General features: G+C 43.0%; 5 protein-coding genes across 13 annotated transcripts in view; 3 read left to right on the top strand and 2 right to left on the bottom strand.

The window, feature by feature from the left end:
• Positions 1-25,271, bottom strand: part of LOC125887009 (E3 ubiquitin-protein ligase TRIM21-like) — a 403,613-nt gene that overhangs the window by 70,975 nt on the left and 307,367 nt on the right. The gene's annotated exons all lie outside the window — the stretch shown is intronic.
• LOC125887010 (E3 ubiquitin-protein ligase TRIM21-like) overlaps positions 1-25,271 on the bottom strand; it is a 400,559-nt gene that overhangs the window by 86,810 nt on the left and 288,478 nt on the right. The gene's annotated exons all lie outside the window — the stretch shown is intronic.
• Positions 18,083-22,509, top strand: LOC125887017 (E3 ubiquitin-protein ligase TRIM21-like). The gene is made up of 2 exons (XM_049573479.1): positions 18,083-18,181; positions 19,789-22,509. Exon 2 carries the CDS (start codon positions 19,798-19,800, stop codon positions 21,472-21,474), a length of 1,677 nt encoding a protein of 558 aa, XP_049429436.1. The 5' UTR covers positions 18,083-18,181; positions 19,789-19,797; the 3' UTR covers positions 21,475-22,509.
• Positions 18,085-25,271, top strand: part of LOC125887007 (E3 ubiquitin-protein ligase TRIM21-like) — a 144,184-nt gene continuing 136,997 nt past the window's right edge. Inside the window, exon 1 of one of the 2 annotated variants that reach the window (XM_049573455.1) lies at positions 18,085-18,181. The gene's annotated coding sequence lies outside the window, so the exon portion shown is untranslated. Of the gene's footprint in view, positions 18,182-23,632; positions 23,726-25,271 lie in introns of those variants that run through there. The other variant, XM_049573457.1, reaches the window with a different exon arrangement.
• The window catches only part of LOC125887021 (E3 ubiquitin-protein ligase TRIM21-like), a 156,041-nt gene continuing 148,857 nt past the window's right edge, over positions 18,088-25,271 (top strand). Inside the window, exon 1 of one of the 2 annotated variants that reach the window (XM_049573496.1) lies at positions 18,088-18,181. The gene's annotated coding sequence lies outside the window, so the exon portion shown is untranslated. Of the gene's footprint in view, positions 18,182-23,636; positions 23,726-25,271 lie in introns of those variants that run through there. The other variant, XM_049573497.1, reaches the window with a different exon arrangement.

Below are 25,271 nucleotides of genomic sequence, written 5' to 3'. Positions count from 1 at the left end.
CTTACAACAAGTCTCACCACAGATCGATAAAGATGGCCCCATCCGATGTAAACAAAGACAACGAGAAGCTCGTCTTTAACACGCTGTACAAGGAGAAGAAGAAGAAACCGCAGAGGATCGTATCGTTCAAATATAATGTAGGGGACACTGTGAGAATATCAAAACTCCGCGGGGTGTTTAGAAAAGGTTATGAACAAACATATACAGACGAGTTTTTACAATAACTAGGCGCATAGCCCGCGACCAGCCTGTGTATAGAATATCAGATTGCTCGGGTGAAGAGGTAAAAGGCACATTTACGAGCCTGAGCTACAGCCGGTAATCATTGACAAAAACAAGGTGTTTAAAATAGAGAAAGTAATATCCAGAAAAACTATAGGCCGGAAAAAGATGGCGCTTGTGAAATGGTTGGGGTGGCCTGAGAAATTTAACTCGTGGGTCTCTGAAAAGGACATCGTTGACGTGTGATATATATATATATCACGGGACGTTACCTGTTTACACAGCCACTTTGGAATTGTCGCACGTCCCAACAACATCAAGAAGATGGAGAACAAGAACGGATTTTATGTCACGTTACCGAGTAATGCATCGCTACACGTGTATCCTAATAACAAGATATGGCGCTACCGAACAAAATTAGCAAAACCGATCGTTCTGAGCGAACCGTACGAGGTGGGGGTTATTGAACTTCAGTACCCTAGGGTGTAGTCAAGCGTTCCCTGCTTCTGGCGCGGCGTGTTAATATACGATAGTAAAACCAACCAGACAGCCACTATAACACTGTTTGCCGGGTTTCGACTCCATTCCCAGAATACTAAAAGAATTCAATGCTAAATGCATCGGTAACCCGATAACATCGCGCTTAGGTCTTCAATATAACAACATTACAAATCACGTTCATTTTTCGGGAGGAGAAGGATATAAGGTGACGTTCCGCGGGAAACTGGCCGAAATATTGGGTTTTAAGCCCGGTGAGCCGTTTGAGATACCGGCGACCCTATTTTAAGAAAATCTACGCCTCTCCTCATCCCGCAGATATGTTTGGGGGAGTTTATAATATATACGTTTACAGCGATATTGTTGATTATCAGCTAGTGGGAGACAGCCACGCGCTCCTCCGATGTATAAATATAACGCCGGTAGGTCGTATGCCCACTCTGACATATGACAAGCCACTATACATCGCTCTCCAAATCTGTCATTGACGATATCGAGATATCGTTAAAAAACGATCAAAACCAGTATATACCATTCACGTACGGAAAAGTGATTGTTAAACTACACTTTAGACCTGTGAAGCAGTATTTCTAGACCTGAGAAAATGGCCTACACACCATATGTGCGTGACGATGCCCGATATATGACATATTACATGAACCAAGCGGGTGGCGAATTACCTGGATTTATAGGTTCAAGTACACAATACGGTAACGGTTTAGGCGGCATATTTGAGCTTGCTTAGAATGGCTGTACCGTTATTTAAAAAGGATTCAGCATCGCCAAGCCACATTTAAAAAACGCAGCTGTAAACATTGTAGGGGATATGGCGTCCAACATTGCCAGAAGCGCTGTATCGAGACGACAGGAAGGAAACGGGTTGATGGTGATCAGAAAAAGACCGTCCAAAAGACCCCCCTCATCGAGGGGTCGCAGCTCCGGCAGGTCCAAAAAGCGTAAAACGACGGTCAAAGTGACACGACGCATCAGAAAGAAGTCGGCCACCAAGAGAAGCACAACTTCCAAAAGACGCGCGGTGATTCTGCGTAAAGACATATTCTAGTCTGAGAAGAGACAACAACATCAACAGCCATGGCACTCATACACAACCAGTCGGAAGAATGTGTGAAGACGGAGCTGGATCTGTTCACAGTGCCGTACACACAGACATCCATTGAAAAATCTACATTTGTCGAAATACCCCCGGTTTCGGCATTACGGGATGCCGGGCCTCTGGAATTTTTGATATCAGCCTGCGGCGAGGATTACATTGATCTAAACGATACCTACCTGTACATGCGCGAGAATCTCAAACCTCGATGGGACCGATTTGGCCCAAGCCGGAGATGTGGGTTTTGTAAATTACCCCGGGGGTACGTTATTCTCGCAGGTGGATTTCATTTTAGGAGTCAGGCTTATAACCCAATCTTCCAACACATAACCGTGCGAGGATAATCGAGTGTTTAATCAACTACGGAAAGGACACCTTGGATACGCAGTTTAGCGGCCTGTTTTGTAAAGACACAGCAGACCACATGAATGCTGCCTCCATAACCGGAGATAACGAAGGCCTAGCCGAAAGAGGCGATACACCGTCAACAGTCGCACTGTGGAATTAATAGCACCGATACACTCCGATTTGTTTTTCAGGAAAAGTTATTGCTAAACGGTATAGACATTTCCCTAAAATTTATTCGATCAAAGGGCGAGTTTGCCTTAATGACTCGCAAAATAATCAATACGCCGTGAAGATCGTATCGGCTAGCTTATTTGTGAAAAAGGTGGCCGTGGCACCTGCCGTTAGATTGGCTCATAGCAGGGCACTGCAGCACACTAACGCTAAATACGCTATTGACAGAGTGGCTCTGAAAACATTTTCCATACCTGCAGGAACAAGAGTGTGCAACCAGGAAAATCTTTACATGGGACAAATCCCCAAATTCGTCATCATAGGCTTTGTTGACCATGAGGCATATTCGGGGAGCTATAACCGGAACCCCTTCTGTTTTCAGCATTACGATACAGAGTTTATTAGCTTGTACGCAGACGGGCAGTCTCACCCTGCAAAGCCCTTTCAGCCACTATTTCAGAGAGGTCAGTATGTGAGAGAGTATTTCCAGCTGGTACAAACTACAGGACGTCATTTAAAAGACAGGTCTCTGGCCATATCACGTAATGATTTCGGAATGGTTACACGTTATTTTGCTTCAATCTGGAACCTGACGACGGTCGTGCAGGAATGTATCACTGATTAAAAGTGGTAATGTGAGGTTGGAAGTCCTTTTCAGAGTACCTCTACAGCTCAGCGTTAAACTGTTTTGTTATGCTGTTTACGATTCTGTTATCGAAATATCAAACAAGAGACAAGTACTTTTGGATTATTACTAAAAAGAAGAAGCGGTATCAGCCATGAACACTATAGAGCTGACCGGCATCCTCAATAAAAGAATCATTAACGGGACAAATTTTTAGGAGTCCTGGCATGCGACCAACTGTCAAACCATAAAGGCACAGCGTTCCCATGCTGGTTGTGAATACACACCCTCAAACATGCCCGGTGAACACTGGCTCGCTATTTATATTACTGAAACAGAAGCATGGATATTTTTTTGATAGCTTTGGAAACCCTCCCGACAGCGACAAATTTCCATCGGAGATATACAGATACCTCGTTGAAAACTGTGCAGACGTGTATTATTCCCAGAGGCAGGTTCAGAACAACTACTCTACAGCCTGTGGACAGCATTGTGTCTTTTTTCTGTGTCATATACAAAGAGGAATTCCTTTTACAAGAATGTTAAACATGTATAGTGCTAATCTGGCACGCAATGATGCTATGGTGTGCAAGTTTGTAAACAAAATACAGCCCTCTGTATGCCGTGGATATAATTTCACATGTGTACAGTGCAGCAACATGCTGTGTGACTGTGAATAATTCTAATAAATAAAGAGAGAGAGAAAGCATGATCTGCAGTTAGACATTCCATTTATTTAACACATTTGTAGAATACATTCATTTGGTCAAGAATTTAATAATAGTAATAATGAAAAATAAAAAATACATTCAATTGATCAAGAGTTATAAACAAAAATACATTCAATAGGTCAAGAATTTAATAATAGTAATGATGAAAAACGATGGTGCATTCAATAGGTCAAGGGTTAAAACAAAAATACATTCATATGGTCAAGAGATAAAACAAAAATACATTAAATTGGTCAAAAGTTAAAAAAACCCAAATACATTCAAACGACATTCAATAGTAAATATTAAAAATATAAAGAAATCAGAACAAATGTAACAAAATTACACACACACACACTTTTATTATTATTAAAAATCCTCCCACTGTGAAGTGTTTAGTCTGTGAGGTGGTGAGCGTGTTGAAGCAGGTGTCCTTAGTGGGCGCTAAAGCACCCGGTGAGCCTATTACCGACCGTTTTCCCTTGCTTTTATGGGATGAAAAACTAGGGCGTCTCCGATTCTTTTATACTCCGCTATATCCCCACGCACCTGTTTGTTAGGGATGGCCATTAAAGGTATGTTTAAATGGGCTAGGGTTTTTAGGAACACGTCCACCCCAGTGGTCTAGAAATGTCTGAAATATTGTGTGATGCAGTGACACTTTTCACCAGGTCATACAAATGAGTACCGTGGAGGGACGGCCGTTAACAACAATTTCAGCGTTGTCTGTCCAGGATAAAACATGCTTTGAGCGGGTAATTGCATCTAGAATGTATTCAGCATTTCTCTGACTTCTTTTAGGAATGTGTTTTAACACACCCTCTAAAACCGTGTCCTTTTTATGCCCATCATCATCATCATCATCATCAGGTCTGCGGTCCTCTGGTCTAATTTCGTTATCAGGCATTGCCAGGGTCAGTACAGTTTTTCACGCTCACCCTGTCTCACCAATGCCAAATAACGCTGCAGTACTTGAGAGTATTTTTTGGCTTTTTCATATACGTCTGTGTCCGGTAGTTTCAATATGTCAGACATGGCTCGGTCAAGGTCGTTTTGTACTACCTGTCTTATGCTTGCAGTGTTTTGGTCCTGATGCTGCTGCTGCTGCTGCTGCTGCTGCTGCTGTTTTAACATGTCAAGCTGATGCTGAGGAACCAAAAACATCTTCTGTGCATGCTCCATATTCTTCTTTCTTAACCCCTGCTTATCAGGCTTGTGATAAATGGTATAGCCGCTCCAAGTAGTGGTAGTAAAAACCCGCCGCTCTGGTTAATCCTCTTTTTCTTATTTAAATGTTTAACATTTTTGTCCTCAACCAGTCTGATGATGCCTCACTTCTTTTTTAACTGAGAGTAATGTTTTTCTGTCAAAGGGATGTTACCTCTCAACACATTTAAAGCTATTTCACAGAGTGCATCGATAAAGTCTGCGCTAGCACCACACACAATGACCCTTCTCATACCCGGCGTTGCTTTATATAACAACTCCAACATGGCTAGATTCCTCTGCACGCGTGACGACATTATTTAGCCCTTTGTTTGTTTGTTTTTAGTCATATAAACAACCTGCTGATTTGACAACAAAGCGGTTCTGAGCCTCAAGTGGTCTGGAGTGACAGCTTTATAATCTATGAGGAGATACCCGTATGCGGAACTAGTGGCGTCAGTAAACGCCTCTAAAAAATATGGAGTGTTTCCGGGAAACATCTGTTTGCCCAGGAGTGTAACCTGATATTTATCCTAGGGTTTTGAACAAGACAAGGTAGTTTGTGTTTAAACTAATGGTTCTGCTAGCCTTGCCTTGTATAAACAAATTTTGAACCAGATATATACAGCTGAGATTTCTATGGTGGACATATTTGGTGAATACATTCTGAACTTCTATATTGTCACTTGCGTCATTCATTAAATCGTCTATGACGCAGTAGATTAGTCTTGTCCGGGGTAATAGCTCGTCGTCACACAGGGAATCGGGTAACCCTTTAACAAAGTTGATGTCTCTTAATTTAAGGAGTTGGTCATATAAAGGTTGCCAGCATGAGTATCGTAGACCAAATTATCAATGTTATGTGAAATAACTGTAGATGCATTTTCAATAAGACCCTTGACAAAATATGTCTTCCCACAATTTGAGGACCACTCACCACCAAACTAAACGGATGCTGCAGTCTTGAGTCAAAAGAGATGTTAGTAGCCATAAGGTAGGGTGCTGTAGTCTGACAGGACTCTGCGCTTGTTATACACAACCTTGACTTTTTTGTGTACTACGTCATTTTTAAGATGAAACTTCTTTTTATCACGTCTGATGGTTTCCGCCTCTGTGATCACATGCATCTGAGTGTTCTGATTGGTCACAAAGGACTGGACCAACCCCTTAAGCGACTCGTGGGTGAGCACTGCTGCATTTTTGGCGTTAAGTGTGACACCCTTGCACTTGACCTGCGTTTTACCAAGTTTTGTGCAGTAGGCGTAACACTTTGGACCCCAGACACAAACTCTGTGATATAATCTTCCTCTGGGAGCCCGCACACATCACCGTCATTGATCTCGTCGGTTAAGTCACCCAAGTATGAGCCTAGAGGGAACCCAATCACCTGGGCGGACGTGAAAATGACGCTGTCCGTGTCACAGTACAGCACACGCTCCTGCAGCCTGTCCAACAAGTCATACAGCATCAGCCTAGCATAGGCGGTGGTCATAGCCCCTATGAACACATTCACATCATTCACTCTGGGCCTTACCATCTGCGTGACACCACTGGACAATGGCCACGTCGCCGGATATAAACCCAAAAACTGGCGCTGCGTCATAATGGTCGCTGAACATGAGCTGCGTGAATCTCTCCGGTTCTGTAATTAACTCGCAGGAGGGCATGTTACTCCGCATGCTGAATCTGCCCCACAATGAGTTCAGGAGAAGCTTGTTACAATTCCTGACCGCCTTGTTGACACAGATTTTGTCAGCATCGAGTAAAATCCCCTCCTTTTCATGGTAGTCACGTATGTACTGGGCTTTCTCTGCAGGAGTAATGACATGCCCGGGGTAGCCTGACGCCTCCTGCTTACACTTCAAAAACGTCTTGACATATTCCTTGAACAAGGTGTCTGTCTTGTTTGGGAAATGCCACACTTCATCAATGCAGACAATCAGGTACCCTTCTCGACAGCTTTCTGAAGTTCAAACGAGACCCACACACCTGACAGCTGTCGCCAAGCGTCAGTATGCGCAGACACTGGTCTGGTTTAACTCCAGCACACCTGCCACACGGAAACATGAGCCTTTTGTGACACCTGTAGGGCAGTACGGTGGTACAGACCTCTGGGAGGAAGCGGTACACTTTACAAACCCGAAATAGTTTTCTACCGGACCAAAATCTCGGTGGATAATTTGAGGGTGTCCAACCGGGTATTGTTTTTTTTGACTGTACAGTAGGATACAGGCTTGTGAAATCGTAGTATCTGATTTTCTCATCTGCGTTATCAGCCTTGTGGTACATCTTGATGGCGTTTGTACGCCCTCCAAAAAGGGCTTGTCGTGGGTCGAGGCGTTCTTTGAGCCTGTAAGTGTTGAGGTGCGCCTGAACAGATGGGTCTGAACGTTTTAGCGCCTCCCACTCACATTCCCACATCACCACCACACGCAGACCATGCACACTTTTCAACGCTGATATTTTTCACAGAATGAGTGGTACAGACTGCCATAGGGTTTTTGGTGACAGGATTCACTTGGTCTGGGCGCAACACTTGACACATCCGTGAAAAAGCATCCCGCAAACTCGTAGCATGTGTTTGTGGCCCTGTTATACCCATCCACAAAAACTGCCCAAATTGTTGCTCACCGTGGTTCAAAGCGTGTCTAATCTCGGAGCCTTCTACCTGGCCACGTATTCCAGCCATTGCATAGACACCTCAGAATAGGTTTTATTCTGCCGTGTGTATGCGCCTTCATACGTGAGGGCAAGGGTGTCTTTGGGTAAGCGCGTTTTGAAAACGCCCATGCAACTCGGCGCCAGTGTCGTGAACGCGAACGGGTCGAGGTCTGTGCACCTGATAAATGTCTCACGATAAATTAGACAGGCCTTGCGAAGCACTTACATCATTAACACAGTAGTGGCGAAGTTCTGTCTGGAAATCAAAGGTTTTCTCACGGACGGTGTCATACCAGATCATGAACCTATGCTTGTCACTGTCAGACATGGTGTTGTACCCGTAATAAGAGGGGTCGGGGTATTTCCCCACATAGTACTCGTTCGCCCTGGTGTTGAACTTGTGCGGAAAATACCCCTTCTCCATGTCCTCAAAACCCATGGCAGCGGTGTCCTGGATAAACGCATGGGTAGAAAGCTGAAAGAATCGATCCAGCGTTGCTGGAACGCCTTGTCATACATCAGGATGACCCTACTGCCACGCATGGTTACTGTGGGAGGGATCCTGTTGCACAAAATATTCCAGCAGTATGTAATTATCAAACCCAGAGGCGTTGTGTGCAATAAATGTGTACCCTTATATTTTGGCTGCCGGTACCGTTTAACAACGTGTCAACGCATTTCAGGGTGTTGAAACAAAATTTGTTTCCTCTGTGTCCATAGCACACACAAAGTTTGCTTCTTGCCCTCGTGATAACGTGTCTCAAAATCAAAAATATGTATTTTGTGTGTGGGTTTTGTTTTTCAGCGGCTGGATAAAACATTGGTGTACAGCATCGCTCTCATTTAGGGCCTCGCCGCAGTGTGTACACTTTGGTGGCTTGCATTTATGCTGCGTTCTTGCCGCATTGTAGGTTTTACCACACTCTTCACAATATTTCACTTTGTCACACGGCGCTGCGTCGTGTTTAGAGTGAGGGTGTTTATGCTGATTATAGCAGTGTCTGGACTTGCAGATTCGTTTACACCCTGTACATTTTATAGTGGCCCCTGTGTGCATGTGACACTGTGTATAACAAACATTGCAGAGGTATTTACAAACGTGCTTAAACGGTTCTGTGTATGAACCGTAACAGTAGTCACACACATAGGTCCCGCCAAAGAAACCGGTTTTATTTACAATCAGGTAATAATGGTCATTGTGCAGGTACATCCACACAGTGCTGGCGTGTACAGCGTCATGGGTTTTGTAACACTGCAGGTGTTTACGCCTGAACCATGGTGGAATACTACGATTTTTATGTTTAAGTGATGTTCAAATTTTGTGATATCAGAGAGCGACACCTTGTGGGTTTCATCAAATCCTACAGCGCTATGCAGTTGTTTAGCATACTGCATTTTATCAGTGGCAGACAAGCTTTCATTAACAAAATGGGCGAGACAAAGAGAGAAACAAAGACTGTTCTGAGACACGTCGTTTTCACGGTTATACAGGTGCCTTCCTTCTTAGATAAAATTTCATCATAAGGGACGCTTCCTAGCCTCAGTCTAGAACCACCACCACTACTACCCGTGCCACGGTCACAACAAACTCCAGATCATCATCTGTCAGCGACGTGTCATTACTCTGCACAACTTGAGAGACCACCTCCAAAAACTCGTCAGCGTTATATGCGTTGTCAGAGCTTAAAACAGCCTGCACATCGCTGGCTAGAGATGGTCCTCTCAAAACCACATTTAATACACTACCTGCAGGAGAGTCCTCTAAGGCTGCACCAATCACGCATGACAACCACTATAAAACACCGTCAATTGCCTGGGTGATGTTATCAAGACTAACGTCTCTGAAATCGACCCTCTGGCGAAATTCGGCAGCGTTGAATCTAGGTATGTCACGGACACGCAACTGTGCACCGCCTGTACTGGTAGATGGAACAGCAGGTGTTCCTTCTACCGGATTTCCTGCGCCGTGTTGACAGACCATAGAGTTACTCACAGAACCGACAGCAGCATGTTCAGCACAGACCCGTCGATCACTCACATTCACACCAGAGACACTCACGGCCCCAGAACTGATAGCAGCATGCTCAGCAGAGACCCCGCGATCACACACATTCACACCAGAGACACTCACGGTCCCAGAACTGATAGCAGCATGCTCAGCAGAGACCCCGCGATCACACACATTCACACCAGAGACACTCACGGCCCCAGAACTGACAGCAGCAGCATGCTCAGCAGAGGCTCCATTATCACGCACACATTCACACGAGAGACACTCACAGTCCCAGAACTGACAGCAGCGGCATGGTGATGCTATATTATCGTTGTCACTGTTGTTATTATTAACACCGATTTCTACAATAACATCAGCATTAGATGTAGCGGGAGTAGCAGCAACACCAGAACCTGAACCGCAAGAGAGTGATGGTGATGACGCTGATGATGATGGGCATAAAATTCTGTCTCTTAAAAACAGTGCTGTTCTCTTCTCTATCCCCCGCATTCTTTTTATAATGTATCTGGACCAGCGCATAACACTGCTGTGGCTAGCCAGTACATCTGGTCCAGAGGGTGTGTTAAAACGTTCCCTAACTGTACCTGTCAAAGCACGCCGCCCCTCTGTAGTGCACTGGGACGAATCGACATTATCAGTAAAATGTGTGCTTTCGTCATCTGTGTCATAACGACCATCCCGACCTGGGTGCTCATTCGTTTTTAACATTTTCCTCGGTGGTGCCATTATCTACGTTTACTTAACAATGTGCTCCTTTTTCATACAGCGCGCCTACTAAGTTATTTATTGATGTTGTGATTGTGTGCTGTAATTCAATTAAGGTGCCGACACCTGTGTATTAAGGGCTCTGTAGCGTCGCTCGTTAGTTTTAGTGCTCCTAATCAGGTTTCGCCGCTCGCTTGCCAGGAGGAGGTATCGCGTCTCGGCAAATCTTTTCTGACGCTGTTCGCGCCTGATTAGCCTAGCCTGATGCCTGCACCTGGTTTTGAGCAATGCGTTCTCTCTTGCTAGAACAGCCACTGGGGTGGGAGAATCAGAGGGTGAGACAGGGTCGGTAATAGGCTGAGGAGGGGTAGGCGGCTGCTGGGTGGAGGGCGGGGACGTATGGCTCAATACACTCTCAACATCAGCATCAACACCTACACCTACACCTACTGGATGAGACAGGGGGTGAGGGATAGGCCGGGGAGGGCTGGAGGGATGGCTTGGATACGCATCAACAAACACTACACTCTCATCAACATCAACAACAACACCTACTGGAGGAGGCAGGGGAAAAGGGATAGGCTGAGGCGGGCTGGAGGCCTGGCCTGGATGTGCATCAATAAATGCTATGCTCTCCTCCTCACCGTTTTCAACAACAACGTCAGCAAAAACACTGGGAGGAGGATATGAAGCGGGTACAGGTGATAATGTCAGTAAGTCGGGTAAGTTACTGTGTCTGTAATCACCAGTACTGTCTAACAGATCATCAAAATCTGGAATATAGTCAGCACCTCTTAATAATGTGGGGATTGTGGGAGATTCCCACACACACCTCTCTCCCCGCGGAGCAGAAGCAGCACCAGTATCAGCAACGCCAGCCTTCACAGGTGTACTCGTAGAAAATAGATCTTTGCTTACTTCGTGCTGATGCTGTAGGCTGGTGTTCTGTGGTGGGGAGAGCGACTCCTGCTGACTCCACAAAGCCTCTGTAGATATTCCCACGTTAAATAGCCGCCGGTGCGGAGGAGGAGGAGGAGGAGGAGATGGCCCGTGTTCCTCACTGATCGATGCCCTCTCACGCTGCTGGGCGTCCGCTGTTCCGCCGACTTCCTCTCGACCGTTAGGAAACGAGTTCACAGACTCCCCGACCTCCTCGAATGTGCCGTTGAAGCACTCCTCAACAGCCGTTGGAGCCGATTCTACACCGCCCGATCCTAGTGCGCTCCCCGCTTCACCCGCAGATAATCCCTGGACAACCAGTAACGCAGCTACCGCGGCGCTTGTTTCTTGCGTGGCCGTCAGCTCAGGCGGTTGAGCACTGTTTATTAAAAAAAATACAACATTAACGTTATCATTATTATTAATATTATTATCATTATTAGGCTGCTATTATTATTATTATTAGTATTATTATTATTATTAAATAACGACGTGTCTTACGTGAGAAATCCTTGTCCTGACGGTGTAACCCTCTGGAAATTTTCAGCCGGGTAGTCCTGGTGAATCGCCCAGGCACTGTTATGGAAAAAAAACAAAAAACAAACAAAACGATATGTTAGCAGTATTCTGTATCCGACACATATTAACATAATATTCATATAAAGTAGCGTTAAAACATTGTGTCTTACGTGTTAAACCCGCTAGAAAACTGATTGAGGGGTCTCAGTGGCCTGCGCTGTGCACTGTGGAGAAAGAGGAGGTAAAACAGATGTTTGCAATGATGCATAAGCATTCCCCCATTAATGATAAATAAAATATAAAAATAAAACAGTCTTACGGTATAAAATCTCTAGCAGCAGCAGAGGCTGGAGGGTCTGTTCTGCGCCTTTTCAACGAAAGTGAGCGTCTTTGTGCTGCAGCTGGAAAGTAATACCATTTATTTAGCTTAGTAACACACTCTTTAAAATAATAATAATAAAATACATTCATTAGATCAAGATTTAAAACGAAAATACATTCGTTAGATTTAGAATTTAATAACAGTAATAATGAAAATAAGTAATCACACACAAGCACGCACACTACGAAATGATATGTTAACTTACGGCTGCTGCAGCGGGGTGCAGAGCACGGTTTTCAACTCCGGAATCGATCAGCAGCTGTACCTAATGAAATACTTTTTTTTTTTTTTTGTAGTTGTTGTTTTAGAATGTTTTATCTGAGAAAAATTAAGTATCTAGAGAGCAATGTTATCCAATATAGTTTAGGCACGCTTACCGTTAATTGAGGCCATTGTCCGCAGTAAAAGCTGTAGAAAAGGGTCCGCTGTGTTTCACGCAACCTAGACTTTTTTTTTAAAAAAAGATCCTCTGCTTGTTTCACTGGGATTTTTATACATTTGGGTAAAACAATAAAACAAACACGACACACATCATGAAACCCTGATTGGTTGTTGGTCTAGCCTTGCTGTATGATTGGCTACTGTACTTTCTTCTCGTGTTTTGCCCGGACATGTCTGAACATTTATTACACCGAACAGATGCTGCACAGCAGGGGGGTCGTTGTAAAAACATCCGTGCATTCTTAATTCCTCTGATCTCGGACATCCCGGCGCCATGCGCAGTGGTCTGGGCTAGGTGAAGTGTTGAATCAACACTTGTCGCTACTTTCCGGCGAGGTGACGAATCAACACCTGTCGACATTTTTTCCGGTGCAGGGGCGCAAGGAGGGGCTTTTGATTAGCCAATAGTTAGGGTTTCATTGGAAACCAGCCCCCCCAGAAGGAGGCGCTATGTTTAACCAATGAGAGCAGGATTTCGTATGACGGGAGGGGCTTTTGATTAGCCAATAGTTAGGGTTTCATTGGAAACCAGCCCCCCAGAAGGAGGCGCTATGTTTAACCAATGAGAGCTGGATTTCATATGACGGTGTGTGTGTGTGTGGGGGGGGGGGGGGACCGGAAGGGGGGTGGGGGGTGGGGTGGGGGAGGGGCGGGTGTAAGGGGGGGGGTTCACGTGCACGCACGCACGCACGTCTCACGTGCACGCGCATTTCACATGCACGCGCAAAGCTGGTCCCCTTATACTACTCAAGACATTACCAGCGATGAGGTGATAGGTTTCACTGCAGGAAAGAAAAGTTGCTGCCTCCATCTCCCCTCTCACATTCACTTCTTCTCCTGCCTCCCAACAGATTTCCTCCCATCTGCTGAAAGTCGACTTGACAACACTGGGAAAAAAAAAGTGGTTTCACTGTTTCTGCTGACAAGGAAGCCAGCAGAAATTTGATTAGAAAAAACTGATACACATACAGATAGAGGGGAAATGCATAAAGACTGACAAGGTTCTTAAAAGTTCAGGTTAAAGCTGTGCACTCGAAAACGGCTGATAGTGAAAACAAAGGCCTTTACACACCGAGGGTGTGACAAAAATGACACAAAAATGGTCATTACTTGGATGCAAATATTTCCCATCAAAACTATTACTCCTAAGTCTGGCTCTATTTTTGCAAGAAAAACAAACAAACAGTCCAACAAATGGCAGCACAGCAAATCACCGCCTTCTCATCTCAACTCATCAAATATCGCTGCTTTGTCTGTCGTCACAGTGGGCACTTTTTATCCTCCATATGTACCATCTCCTCAGTCCATCCAGGAATTTTGCATTCACCCCGCCTCGTCACCACACCTACCTGCCAGCCTTTCACCTGCCCACACATTTCTTACTCCTGCCGGTCTTCCACGCCCGCCTCATCAGGCTGTGGATCAATATCCCCTTCCCCATAAAGACGCCCGCTTCACAGACACTCCTTGCCAGATTGTTCTTTGTCATTAATGCAAGACTTTCCACTGTTTGTTTCCAGATTGCTTCCTTGGAATCGACCCTGCCCGTCCCCAACCCTCCTGTTTTGTCTGCTCCCCGGTGAACCACTCTGCCTTCTGTTTTCGACCACAAGCTCTGCCTCTGCCCTCCTGGTTCTTGTTCGCCTGTTTCCTGCAGCTGTCTGGAAAGAACATCACCCAGCTTTCCAAAGTCTTTTCAAATTACACTACAGTTTTCACAGGAAATGTGCAGTTTCTGCTCCTTAAATGCAAACACTCTTTTTCAAAATAAACTTGCAACACTGGTAAAAGACCTTGTATTTACGTTTATTTCCTTGCACTAGTCTGGTAAGACTGTCCTGATGATGGAAGCTCAACATTCTGTTCTGCTCTCTGTATCAGTCTGGATTCTGTGCCGCATCAGGTGAGAGGCACCAGGACAGGTCACCAGACTATCACAGGGCTGACACATAGAGACAGACAACCATTCACACTCACATTCACACCTACGGACAATTTAGAGTCACCAATTAACCTGCATGTCTTTGGACTGTGGGAGGAAGCTGGAGCACCTGGAGGAAACCCACGCTGACACAGGGAGAACATGCAAATGCCACACAGAGGGGCTCCCCCACCCCTGGGTTCAAACCAGGAACCCTCTTGCTGGAAGGCGACAGTGCTAACCACTGCACCATCACGCCGCCCCAAACACAATGCTGACGATTTTTCACAACCCTGTCTAAATATGGTTCCACACAGAAGACAAAACTTAAAGGGCCAGTGTGTAATATTTGGCATGGTTTATTGTCAAATCTGAATCTGAATCTGAATATTCTACCCATTAATATGTTTATACAAGTGTATAATCGCTATAAAAATCGCTATAAAATAAATTCGTTTGGTTTTCGTAGCCTTATAATTATACTTTTATATATATATATATATATATAAATATACATATATATATATATATATATATATATATATATATATATATATATATATATATATATATATATATATATAGCAAGGGCCTTGCTTTAGAGAGGTCGCCATCTTGCGCCGCCATGTATGTATGGCAGCCCGAGCGGACAATCCAGCCAGCCAGAGAACACGTTTTGCGTGTGTAAATGAACCAACGAAGACAGTGGAAGGAAGGAAGAAGGAGGAGGAAACAGCAGAGTGTTAGTAGTTCGTCGATAGAGAGTAGTGAAAAGTTTTTTTAGTTATAAAGTTTGCGAATGGACCACACTTACCACGCAACAGGAGAGAATGAACCCGAACCGTCATCTGCGAGGAAAAGAAGACGCAACTTCACTCCTTGTGATGCACTCTTTTCCTCCTGATGATATATCTCCCCAACGATGGCAGCAGTAGCACCGAATCCCATTCTGTGCATTCAGCCTCTCTTCTCGCCCGCTCAGCATCAAACACATGGAGTTCCTCATCTGTGTGCTCCGGCTCAAACAGGTATGGCTCTGGGTCTGTGTCCGCTACAAGAAACTCTTCAAACCCGCGTTCAAAGTCGTCCATTGCAGCTACTATAGTCCGGAGATATTGTTAGGCTAAATAAACAGCTGAGCTCTGTTTACAGGCTACGCTGTCAGTCAGTGTGCGGGCTGGAGATTGGCGGAGCAGAGAGGGGAGGGGGTACCCACTCGGTATGGTAAACGAGTATGTGTGTAAAGTTATGAAGTGTGTGTGTTACGCTAGAAGAGTCAGAGTTTGGGACGGAGTCTTTTACCCCCTGGAGTGTTACCAGAGTTTTTGGAGTGCTCAAATAAACGGGCCTTTTTCCCAAACGCTACTCTGGTCTCCTGCTCGTGAGGGATTCATTGCAATATCGTAACATGGTTTAGATTTCTAAATAAACATTCACCTCGTCGCTAGATAGACCTACTCCTGAAAATCTCTTGTCTGCGCAAGGCTTTTTGTTCCTACGAGGCCACCATCATTTACTCGATGGGAGGGGTGAGTGAGTGAGCCCTGCAATCTAGAATTTGACCACTGATGTCACTGTTTTCAAACCATTTTACACACTGGCCCTTTAAAGTAAAACAGGAGGCTGTCGGGATAAAAACACAATCTTTTCCTTCTTTTGCAGACAGTGCTGTCACATCCATCTCACACCTCACACTGAGAACTATATCTTTTAATAGGAACAAAAGATGAACTTCAGGCGCTCATGCGTGGAGCAGGAACAGATGCGTTTGAATTCAATTAAAAAACCTTTATTTCAAATACATGGCTGCTTACTTTAAAAACACAGACCAGTTTCGACTCTCTGGTCAGTGCACCCTGACGCATCAGTTCCTGCTCCATGCATGAGTGCCTTAAGTTCATCTTTTGTTCCTATGTATCGACCCTTTTTCTTCAAGAACACCTGCATTTTCTCGAGTATCACATGATTAAGATGGTCCTCGAGCACACTACTATCTTGTTCGTCAAAGTATATCTTTAAATAGTTAAGCTCCTATTGCTGGACAGGTAACATGAACGATGATGTCTGACTTTTATCACAAGGAAACAATTGCTTAGCTTGTTTTTGTGTTTTGTCTCAATGAGACCTTTCTGGCTGAATAAAGATTGAATAAAAAACAAACATATTAACATCACTGCTGCCTCATAATGAGCTTTCTGATATCACTCAGAATTTTCCCCCTCACCTGTAGAGGTGTTCAGGAAACGTGCAAACGAATCGTTAAATCAATAAAACTGACCTGAATCATTGACCAACTCAGTGACGTAGAGTTCAGCATGAGCGGTGATGCGTTTACTTACCGATGTCTAGACTGAAGTTCATTTGACCAGTGATAACGCTGTTTATCTCACAAAAAACAGTCAGTGACATCTTTGAGCCAAACAAAACTATTTGAATGAGTAATTTGTAAATTTTATCTCTACTCACCTGCAGTTATGAGAGAAACATCGTGAACAGAGCGCGCTCAGAATCTCGCGCCGTGGGCTGTTTGGCTTCCAAACTTTCTCATGTGTTTCCAGACGAGCTGAGAGTCTGCGGAGGTATTTTTTCTCTGCAAACCAAATCACCTCGAAGCCCCTCACACCGATGATTTATGAGACATGATTTGCATCATCAGTGAGCACGCAGGACCTAATTCCAGCTGTATTATTTTCCCCATAACAATCATCTCTTGGCTCATTTATGATGAAAAAAACCCACAGCAGCATAATTAAATTTGTCCTTATTGAAATGTGATTGGATGGAATTATTCTCTCCTGTCTTTGAAGCTCTGAAACACCTGGAATGTTTTTCTCTCAGTGATTCAGTTTCACAAATACACTCACCTCAAAGGTCCACTCAATAATTTTTTTAAGCTTTAATGTCCAAAAAGGAAACCAGAAAAAAGAAGCCCCAAAGCTTTACGTTTGTAAGTGGACCTTGTTTTTTTGTTTTGTTGTGTTTTTTGCAACACATGCTGATCCAAAGGCCACGAATCTGCTTCCAAACGCAAGAATAAAACGAAAACTGAAAATGAACTGAAGCCAAACAGAAAACGACGGAACCATCAGTGGTGGGGGAATGAAACGAAATACATTTACTCAAGCACAAGTTTGAGGTACTTGTACTTTGAGAATTTTCATTTTATGCAATTATATGCTACTTCTATTGATGGATTATTGAATGGGCCTCCTGGGCGCAGGCTCAGGGGCCCAAAGTGTCAGATCTTCAATTGCAAAGTGCCAGAATAACACGTAGCGACCAGGAAAATGACCACAAAGAGACACAAAACGACTACAAAGAGATGCAAAGGAACCACAGAGACAAAAATCAACTATAAAACACATACAAAGAGACACAAAACAACTAGGCCAATAAATGTTCCTGATCAAACTTTTACTGAGGGAAGGATTTGAAGAGAGGATTTTTACCTGTAGTGGAGTATTGTCACAGTGTGGTATTAGTACTTTGACTTCAGTAAAGGATCTGAATACTTCCTCCACCTCTCCCTCTTGGTGACGGCCCACTGAGAGGTGGAGCAACAGTGAAAGAGGAGAGCTTTAAAGTCCTGAAATCAAAGCGAAAGTATGTGTGAGTGACAGCAGAGCTGCAGTGGAGACGAGTCTCTCTGTTTCTCTCTAAAGAAACATTCAACTGAATCCAGCAGGTTTTTCTCAACAACAAACACTGGTGAGTTCACTGTCCTACAGAGGTTTCAAAGGTTCATATGAAAAATGTTTGGCCTGCTTTCAAATATTTCCACTCTAATAACAATATAAGCAGCAGTGTAGCAGTATTGTTCTATTATTTGATGTTTGATGTGACAGTAATGGAGAGTTAGTTTAACATAGTTTGATTATTTTTGAAACTTTTATTTGAATAACTAAAGTTTTCAGGTGGACTTTAACAGTGAACTCTGTTTTTATCTGTGAAACAACACGAGCTAACACTCCCCACTGCAGACCAGTCAGACTGGTTTCCCCACATGTTTTCATATGCTGGCACATTTAATTGGTTGCTTGTTACCATGGCGACCAATTAATGCCAGCCCAAATCAGATATACACTGCTGGGTGGTTTGTAAATTCCCCCCGGGGTCAATAATATCTTAACTGATAATAATACATCAGGATTTATTTGTTGATTATAATTTTTATTCTGAATCTGTAAAGTCATTAATGATATTAAATTAATGTAGTGGAGGAATAAGTAGAATGTGTCTCTCTGAGATGGTTTTACCAAAGTAGAAGTATAAAGTAGCAGAAAATGGAAATACTCAACTAAAGTACCTCAAAATAGTACCTTAGTACAGTACTGTAATAAATGTACTTAGTTACTTTCCACCTCTCTCTCTCATGTTTTTTGTGTCTTATTATATCTCCTCTGTGTTTCTGATGAATGTGTGCAGGTTAATGTTTCCTAATGTCTTAATAATTAGATTCAGGTTGAAGATTATAATGTCATTTTGATGCCTCTGTGCTGGTGACAGCCGTGGACGGAGGCATTATGTTCTGTGCCGTCTGTAAGTCGTCTGTCCCACCCTTTCTGGTCAACGTGACATCTCAAGACCTTGAGGGAAGTTCATCAAATTTGGCACAAACGTCCATTTGGAGTCAACAATGAACTGAATGAATTTGGTGGTCAAAGGTCACTGTGACCTCACAAAATGTGTTTTTGGCCATAACCCAAGAATTCATATGCAAATTATGACAGAATTTCACACAAATGTCTAAAAGGATAAAATGATGTTTTATATCTTAAAGGTCAACTTCACTGTGACATCATAATGTTCTGCAGTTTTCTGGACATTATTCAACATCATATCTCAGGAACAGGAGGAGAGACATTTGGTCAGATACTGAATTGGTGACTCTAATCTTGAAACTGTGCTGATTGTATAGATCTTTTGTGCTGCCGGAGGGAAGATGTGTGAAGCATCTATGTTTTACAGACGTGGATGTAAACTGTACGAGAAACTTGACTGCTGCGCTGAGGCAGACAACCACGAGGCGACTTTAGTTTGAGTAGTATTTTGAGGAATAGTATTTTTTCTGCAGGCAGTCAGAGTAAATGTTTTAGAATGAAGATCTCCACGTTATCATTTATTTTCTGAGCTTGATGATCTCATAGAAATACCACCGCTGAACTGCACATCTGAGCTCTCCTTCACTCACAGCAAATTCATGTAACAACAGAATTCAGGATCCTTATATTACATTGATCATAGTTTGATCATGTTAAACAAATAAAAAACAATATGTAATCACAGTTTTGATGTTTCTCACTTTGTGTCCTCAGAGTGTCGATATGTCTGCTGCCAGCTGTCTGCTGACTGAAGATCAGCTTCTGTGCTCCATCTGTCTGGATGTGTTCACTGATCCAGTCACCACACCATGTGGACACAACTTCTGTAAAACCTGCATCACTAAACACTGGAGTACTAATGGCCCCTGTCAGTGTCCAAACTGTAAGAAGGATTTCTACCCCAGACCTGAGCTGCAGGTCAACACTTTCATCTCTGAGATGGCTGCTCAGTTCAGACAGTCAGCTCAACAGAAAGCCAGCAGCAGCAGCTCAGAGCAACAAGTTTCCAAACCAGGAGAAGTTCCCTGTGACGTCTGCACTGGAACCAAACTGAAGGCCCTGAAGTCCTGCCTGGTGTGTCTGGAATCCTACTGTGAGACTCACCTGGAGCCTCATCTGACAAGATCAGGCCTGAAAAGACATCAGCTGATCGACCCTGTGGAGAACCTGGAAGGCAGGATGTGTCTGCAGCACGATAAACTGCTGGAGCTGTTCTGTAAGACCGACCAGATGTGTGTCTGCATGCTCTGCACTGTTTCAGACCACAAGACACATGATGTTGTTCCTCTGAGAGAAGAATATGAAGGAAAGAAGGCCGAGCTGGGGAAGACAGAGGCTGAAATTCAGCAGATGATCCAGAAGAGACGACTGAAGATTGAGGAGATCAAACACTCAGTGCAGCTCAGTGAAGAAGATGCAGACAGAGAGATAGCAGATGGTGTTCAGGTCTTCACCGCTCTGAAGGAGTCTGTTGAGAGAAGCCAGGCCGAGCTCATGGACACGATCAAAGAGAAGCAGAGAAAGACAGAGAAACAGGCTGAAGACTTCATCAAAGAGCTAGAACAGGAAATCTCTGAGCTGAAGAAGAGGAGCACTGAGGTGGAGCAGCTCTCACGCTCTGAAGACCACCTCCACCTCCTCCAAAGCTTCATGTCCCTGAACACTGCTCCGCCCACCAAGGACTGGACAGAGGTCAGCGTCCGTCCACCTTCATATGAGGGGACTGTGGTGAGAGCTGTGAGTCAGCTGGAGGAGACGCTCAGTAAACAGATGAAGAAGCTTCTCACTGAGATCGAGCTGAAGAGGGTCCAGCAGTCTGCAGTGGATGTGACTCTCGATCCTGATACAGCAAATCCCTGGGTCATCCTGTCTGATGATGGAAAACAAGTTCAAACTGGTGATGTAAAGAAGAATCTCCCAAACAGTCCAAAGAGATTTGATGCTTGTGTTGGTGTCTTAGCAAAGCAGAGTTTCTCTTCAGGAAGATTTTATTATGAGGTTCAGGTTAAAGGGAAGACTGACTGGGATTTAGGAGTGGCCAGAGAGTCGATCAACAGGAAGGGAAAGATCACACTGAGACCTCAGGATGGTTACTGGACGATATGGTTGAGGAATGAAAATGAGTACAAAGCTCTTGCTGACACTCCAGTCAGTCTCTCTCTGAAGTCTCGTCCTGAGAAGGTGGGGGTGTTTGTGGATTATGAGGAGGGTCTGATCTCCTTTTATGATGTTGATGCTGCAGCTCTTATCTACTCCTTTATTGGCTGCTCCTTCACTGAGAAACTCTACCCATACTTCAGTCCCAGTCTTAATTACAGTGGTAAAAACTCTGCCCCTCTGATCATCTCTCCTGTCAATAAAGCACGTAGGAGCAGTTTGATCAGAGGAATTGTATTTTAACTAAAACTAATAGCATCAGCCACACAAAGTAGAACAACCATCTGATTTTCTACAGAAAGATTCACTCTCATTTAATGTAATAAATGTATATTATTGGTGATGTACTGTGAATACATTGTTGATTTTTTTAGATTCTGATCAATGTGGTTTTCCTCTTTTGTTTCTGTAAATGTTTTTATTTGATGTGTCACGTTGCTACTTACTACTACAACACAAAGATTTAATCACACTGCTGATATTATCTCATGGATAGTCGTTGTTTAATACACTCTTTATTTGTCAAAGTTATAGTCCCTTACAGGAGTTGGGCTACTTTTCATGGAAACAAAAGAAGACAGGAAGTGTCATCTTTACAGCAGCTACTGTTCGTCCCTCCCACTCCATCTCATGTATAGTCTGATTTATTCTAATGACTTCATTACCTGCCTTCAAGACTGTTGAATCACCAACAACAAATGTGCTCAGAAATAAGAAGCATTTGTACATTTCTTAAATGTCTCTGTGCCAAATTCAGAACTTTATATTGTCTGATAATTGTATATAGATAAGAAGTGTTGTCATGCACACTCTATTTGTTAAGAGCTTTTCAAAATAAGATGTTTTAAGGATTTTAGGTTGTAAGATTTCAAATTAAGGGACAAATTAAGGGATCTCTGTGTGGTGTGTTTTCAGGGGTAAATTAAGGATTAGCTCTTGATTCATTTTGGTACAAAAATAATTGACATGAACTTTAAACATCAACAGAATCTGATGCTAAAACATTGAGCTGCAGTGGTTTTACACACCAGAGAAGAAGAAACAGTTTAGTCTCAACAGTCTGTTGTGTTATCTTCATTTTATTTTGTCCACCTCTCTGCAGACTGTTTGTACAGCTTCAACAAAGTCAACAAAAACTCAACAAATGAAAACAAACAAAGTTTCCACTGGATGCATTTTTTTCTTTACATTAACTCAAGTACTGTACTTATGTAAAATACAAGTGTGTGAAAACTGCCTGTGAATATTTCAGTGCTGTGCTACTTTATACTTCTACTTCACCACATTTAACACAAAAGTATTGGATTGTATTTTTTTCCTAATAAACATTTTACAAATAAAACATGATCAGTTTATAAAATATGATCCATCGTTGTCAGTTCATTGTATATAGATAACAGTGTGGTCATGCACACTTTATTTGTTAAGAGCTTTTCAAAATAAGATGTTTTCAGCATTTCAGTTTTTACCTTTGCAAAGTGTGATCAGTTTATAAGATATGATCCACTGCCACAGATTAAACTACTAAAAGTATATGAAGTAGTTAAAATTAGCTCCACCATGACCAACAGCAACATTAAAGTACTGCTTACAAATAAATTCATTAAAATGACGCAGTAATACAATAACACTGACAGTATTCACTCTGCATTATGTGTACTTTTACTGTTCATACTCTAAGTACATTTTGTTGCTGATACTTGTGTACTTTTACTACAGTGACATTTTAAATGCAGGAATGTTGCATGTTATTAAGTATTTTTCAGTGGTGGAATCAAACTAAGTACATTTACTCGAGTACTGTCATTAGGTACACATTCATTTCATTCCATTTATACCACATGGTATGGAGTACAAACATTACGTACAACAACAAAACTCCGGCACACACCATGGCTAAAGTACAATCAATGTTACTTAAACAGAGGAAGGGCATTCTTACAAAAAAAAAAAACACAGAGTTGACAAATTTGTTTCATTTGGACATTCCAACAAAATATAATACTCATCTCCCACACGATTATCATCACAGATCCTCTGGTTTCTATCCAGCCCTTTATATCTTCCACTGAATTTCGGAATTCTGGTGTTCTTTCCCCTAAAATTACAAATCGCCTGTCTGTACTTTTGGTTTTCATGCTACATACTTCTCCTTACTTAAAATACTTCTAATAAATGTTCCTGATCAAACTTTTACTGAGGGAAGGATTTGAAGAGAGGATTTTTACCTGTAGTGGAGTATTGTCACAGTGTGGTATTAGTACTTTGACTTCAGTAAAGGATCTGAATACTTCCTCCACCTCTCCCTCTTGGTGACGGCCCACTGAGAGGTGGAGCAACAGTGAAAGAGGAGAGCTTGACAGTCACATGACCTGAAGTGAAAGTGAAAGTGTGCGTGAGTGACAGCAGAGCTGCAGTGGAGACGAGTCTCTGTGTTTCTCTGGAAAGAAACATTCAACTGAATCCAGCAGGTTTTTCTCAACAACAAACACTGGTGAGTTCACTGTCCTACAGAGGTTTTAAAGTTCATATGAAAAATATTTGGCCTGCTTTCAAATATTTCCACTCTAATAACAATATAAGCAGCAGTGTAGCAGTATTGTTCTATTATTTGATGTTTGATGTGACAGTAATGGAGAGTTAGTTTAACATAGTTTGATTATTTTTGCAACTTTTATTTGAATAACTAAAGTTTTCAGGTCGACTTTAACAGTGAACTCTGTTTTTATCTGTGAAACAACACGAGCTAACACTCCCCACTGCAGACCAGTCACACTGGTTTCCCCATGTTTTCATATGCTGGCACATTTAATTGGTTGCTTGTCACTGTGGCAACCAATTAATGCCAGCCCAAATAAGACCTGAGGAAATGCAGTTATCCTTCATATTCATATACTATGCAGACCTGCACAAACAGCATATTTATCAGATTTCAGATGAATGTCTGATGTTACTCATATTGATGTGATCTCTTCCAACCTTCCTGTGTCACTGACAGCATCCCAGGCAGGTGTGCAGACCAGGTGTAAACATAGTGCAGATGGGATTTACAGGAGACACATGCAATGTTGTGGTGGGAGCAATAAACATGAATTAAATAAAGGCCGATATATAAGTGAAACATTGGGCCTCATTTACGAACAGTGCGTACGCGCGAATTTGTGCTTGAACTGTGCATATGCACATTTGACGCACAAATCTGGGATTCATCAGTTTGTTCTTACCTAAATTTCTTCGTACTTTGCGAACAAATTTAGAAGTCCCTCAGACCATGCGTACGCACAAATGATGAAAGAAATGTCCTAGGAAATGTTAACACACACCCTTTTAACTAAATGCATACAATATTAAAACTTCATTTATTGAAAAAAAGGCTTTAATAGACAACAATAATTGAATTTACTAGTTTATGGGCCAAACGTAAATGCCGTGTCACCCTCATAATTTATTGTCATATAATTAAATTCTTCAATAATAGCAGTTGAGTTAGTTTATCAAGTTTACAATAGAGTAGACCATATGAAAATGTTCATATTGAAATGTAACACTTTTGGCCTTTATTAAATTGTTTATTGGCCTATAATTGATAGGTGATACCCAAAAATTTGTAGTGCCATGACTGTGCGCATCTGTAGTTGATTTCATTGATTAATTGGTATGGAAGATATATAAAGCAGTCCAATTTACCTCCAACCGAGTGGAGAGATGGCACATCTTGCCTTGCTGGAAGATATTGCTGCCCGTGCATTCAGGAGAGAGCGCATCTTCAGTTTGTTTGATGAAAGTGAAGAATGGCTTATGAGCTGTTTCCGACTGCCAAGGCATGTTTTGCTGGAGCTGTGCAATTCCCTGGAGCCGCATCTTCAGCACCCGACACGCCGCTCTCAACCTGTACCTCCTCAGGTTCAAGTCCTGTCCACCCTCGGTTTCCTGGCTACAGGTACATTCCAGAGGGAAATAGCAGATCGGGCTGGGATTTCACAACCCACTCTGAGACGTGTCATCCTGAAGGTGTTGAATGGCATCATCAGACAAATGCC

This window comes from Epinephelus fuscoguttatus, linkage group LG4 (genome assembly GCF_011397635.1).
Source record: "Epinephelus fuscoguttatus linkage group LG4, E.fuscoguttatus.final_Chr_v1".
Taxonomy (NCBI): domain Eukaryota; kingdom Metazoa; phylum Chordata; class Actinopteri; order Perciformes; family Serranidae; genus Epinephelus; species Epinephelus fuscoguttatus.
This window is presented reverse-complemented; position numbering and strand designations above follow the sequence as displayed.